At 48.8% G+C, this 2493-nt stretch overlaps 1 protein-coding gene across 1 annotated transcript; it reads right to left on the bottom strand.

The window, feature by feature from the left end:
• Positions 1 to 443: 443 nt before the first annotated feature.
• Positions 444 to 2256, bottom strand: LOC122038095 (cytochrome P450 93A3-like). The gene has a single exon (XM_042597676.1). The coding sequence runs from the start codon at positions 2111 to 2113 to the stop codon at positions 584 to 586; it is 1530 nt and encodes a 509-aa protein (XP_042453610.1). The 5' UTR covers positions 2114 to 2256; the 3' UTR covers positions 444 to 583.
• Between the last annotated feature and the right edge of the window lie 237 nt (positions 2257 to 2493).

The following is a 2493-nucleotide window of genomic DNA, read 5'->3' as shown; positions in this document are numbered from 1 at the left end:
TGAAATGTTCAAAGATAGATATATAAAATAATAAAGTCCAAAAAAAATAAAATGATGAACTATGAATTTATATGTATATTTTTTAATATTTTATTAAGATTTTTTATAACTTTTAATATTTTATTAAGATTTTTTATAACTTTTAATATTTTATTAAGATTTTTTTTAAAAAGGTATCATAGGAAAAAAAAAAAAATGATAGTTCCCACGAGTAGCAAACTTATTTGGTCAAGAATCGATTTCTAGAGCCTTCTTTTGAGCATTAAATGCCGGTCGGTGTGGGCCGGTAGGATAAGCGAAATAATTATTTTTCTACCACAATAGTTCAAATCAGTACTACTCTTGTCTGGCGCAGGAATTTTAGCACAAATCACCGAATAACAATTTCTGGACGGGCTCACAGCGGCCCTTTCTAACGTTGCACAAGGATTGCACGGTTTTTCGCTGTCAAATGCATACCGGCGAGGGCTGCCACTAGGGACAGAAGAAGCATGCTTATTACAAATCAGAACTACAGATGTCACGCACAAGAATCTAGCACGAATCCCTGTATAACAATTTCTCATAGATGCCCTTCAGATTCCTAGTCCAACGGTAGTGGCTTCAACCGCGGTACCAGCGTGCAGACCAGTGGTTTTGCCCTGGGAAGCGTTAGGCCCAGACCTTCAGCCATGTCGACCGTCCCTCCACCCTCCGCCTCCCAATCGAAGCACTGTATCATCGCTCCAAGCGTAGACTGTACCAGTTGCAGCGCCAGGGACATCCCTGGACAAGCTCTCCGTCCGCTCCCGAACGGTATTAGCTCAAAGTGCTGCCCCCGGACATCCACAGAGTGCCCGCCCTCCTCCGTGAACCTCTCCGGCCGGAACTCCAGTGGCTCCGACCATTGCGTCGGGTCCCTCCCGATGGCCCACACGTTGACAAAGACCGTCGTGTTCGCCGGAACGTCGTAGCCTTTGATCTTGGCGTCCCTGTCCGATTGTCGTGCGATCATCGGGCCAGTGGGGTGCAGCCTCAGAGTCTCCTTGATAATGGCCTGCAGGTAAGGGAGATTGGCCAAGTCGGACTCCGCCACCAGCCTTTCCTTGCCGATCACTGCTTCGATCTCGTCTCGTGCCTTGCGCAGGATGTTCGGGTGGTTGATGAGCTCCGCCAGCGCCCACTCTATGGTGATGGCCGAGGTGTCGGTGCCGGCGACGAAGATATCCAACGCGAAGGCTTTGATATTTTCTCTACTCAATCTCACTTCTGCGCTGGCATCCTCTGAGATATCAATTAATATATCCAGCAAATCCTTGATTCCGCCTCCTCGTTTTGTCCTTGACGCCTCCTTCTCCTTCAAGATCCTCTCCATCATGCTATCGAACCTCCGGTGGACGTCCTCCATCCTCTTATCTAAACCCTGCAAGTCCCAATTCTTGCAGATTCCAATATAATCTGCCAAATTGAACTTGCCGGTCAGCTCGGCCACCTCCGCCACTATCTTCCTGACTTCCTCCGACTCTCCCTCCGACCCAGAGCACCGACGGCTCATCGTCATACGGGAGATCACGTTGTTGGTGAGCCTTACCAGCTCGCCGCCCATGTCGACGGTGGTTCTTCCTTCCTTGGACTTGTCGTACAAGGTTCGAACGAAAGCGACCACCTCTTCCCGTCGGATGGGGAGGAGCAGGTCAAGAGTCCGACCTCCGAGGAGCTCCGACACGCAGAGCTTTTTCATGAACTTCCAGAAAGATCCGTAGGGCGCGAAGGAGAAATCTGAGGAGCCGTAGGTGAGGTAGCTCACGGCTTTGGACATGGGGCGGTTGGAGAAGGCCAACTCCTGCGTCCTCAGGATCTCTCTGGCAGTGGAGGCGGAGGAGACCGCCACACAGGGGACGGATCCGAGGCGGAAGCTGAAGATGTCGCCTAGGCGCTGGCGCTGGGAGAGCTTGTGAAGGGATTGGTGGGGGATCGGCGCGAGGAGGTGGAGGTGGCCGATTATGGGCAGGCTGATTGGGCTCGGCGGGAGATGCTGAGTTCGCCGCCGGCATCGGGAGCTGAGGAATAAGAAAGAGAGGACGAGCAAGACGACGGGAACAGCAAAGAACCGCATCTGATCTGTCGATTCCATGGATGAATCTTAACAATTCGTTGCAAAGATAGACGATGTAATTTTCGATCGATCTTAATTATTATTTATAGGCACGGGAGCTACTGAGATGATCAATAATTCAATCTGTTCACGAGGACGGCAGAGAAATGTTCCTTGATATGGATGGAGAAGTAGAAACCAAATAGTGTAAGCCAAATAGTGTGGACAGGCCGCACTAGCCATCCTTATCCTTATCTTAGAATCAACCAACCCCCTCCCCACCCGAACTATATAGAAGATAGAAATCAAAGAGTGTAAAATATCAAAACTAATTTTTTTTTCATATATATATATTTGAATCTGTTCGAAATTTGAGTCGGATAAAGATCAAATGAACTATTAGTAGTGTTGATGGAGGG

The sequence above is a fragment of the Zingiber officinale genome, chromosome 1A, assembly GCF_018446385.1.
Source record: "Zingiber officinale cultivar Zhangliang chromosome 1A, Zo_v1.1, whole genome shotgun sequence".
NCBI classification, from domain to species: domain Eukaryota; kingdom Viridiplantae; phylum Streptophyta; class Magnoliopsida; order Zingiberales; family Zingiberaceae; genus Zingiber; species Zingiber officinale.
The sequence above is the reverse complement of the archived record's forward strand: the minus strand, read 5'-3'. Positions and strand labels throughout refer to the sequence as shown.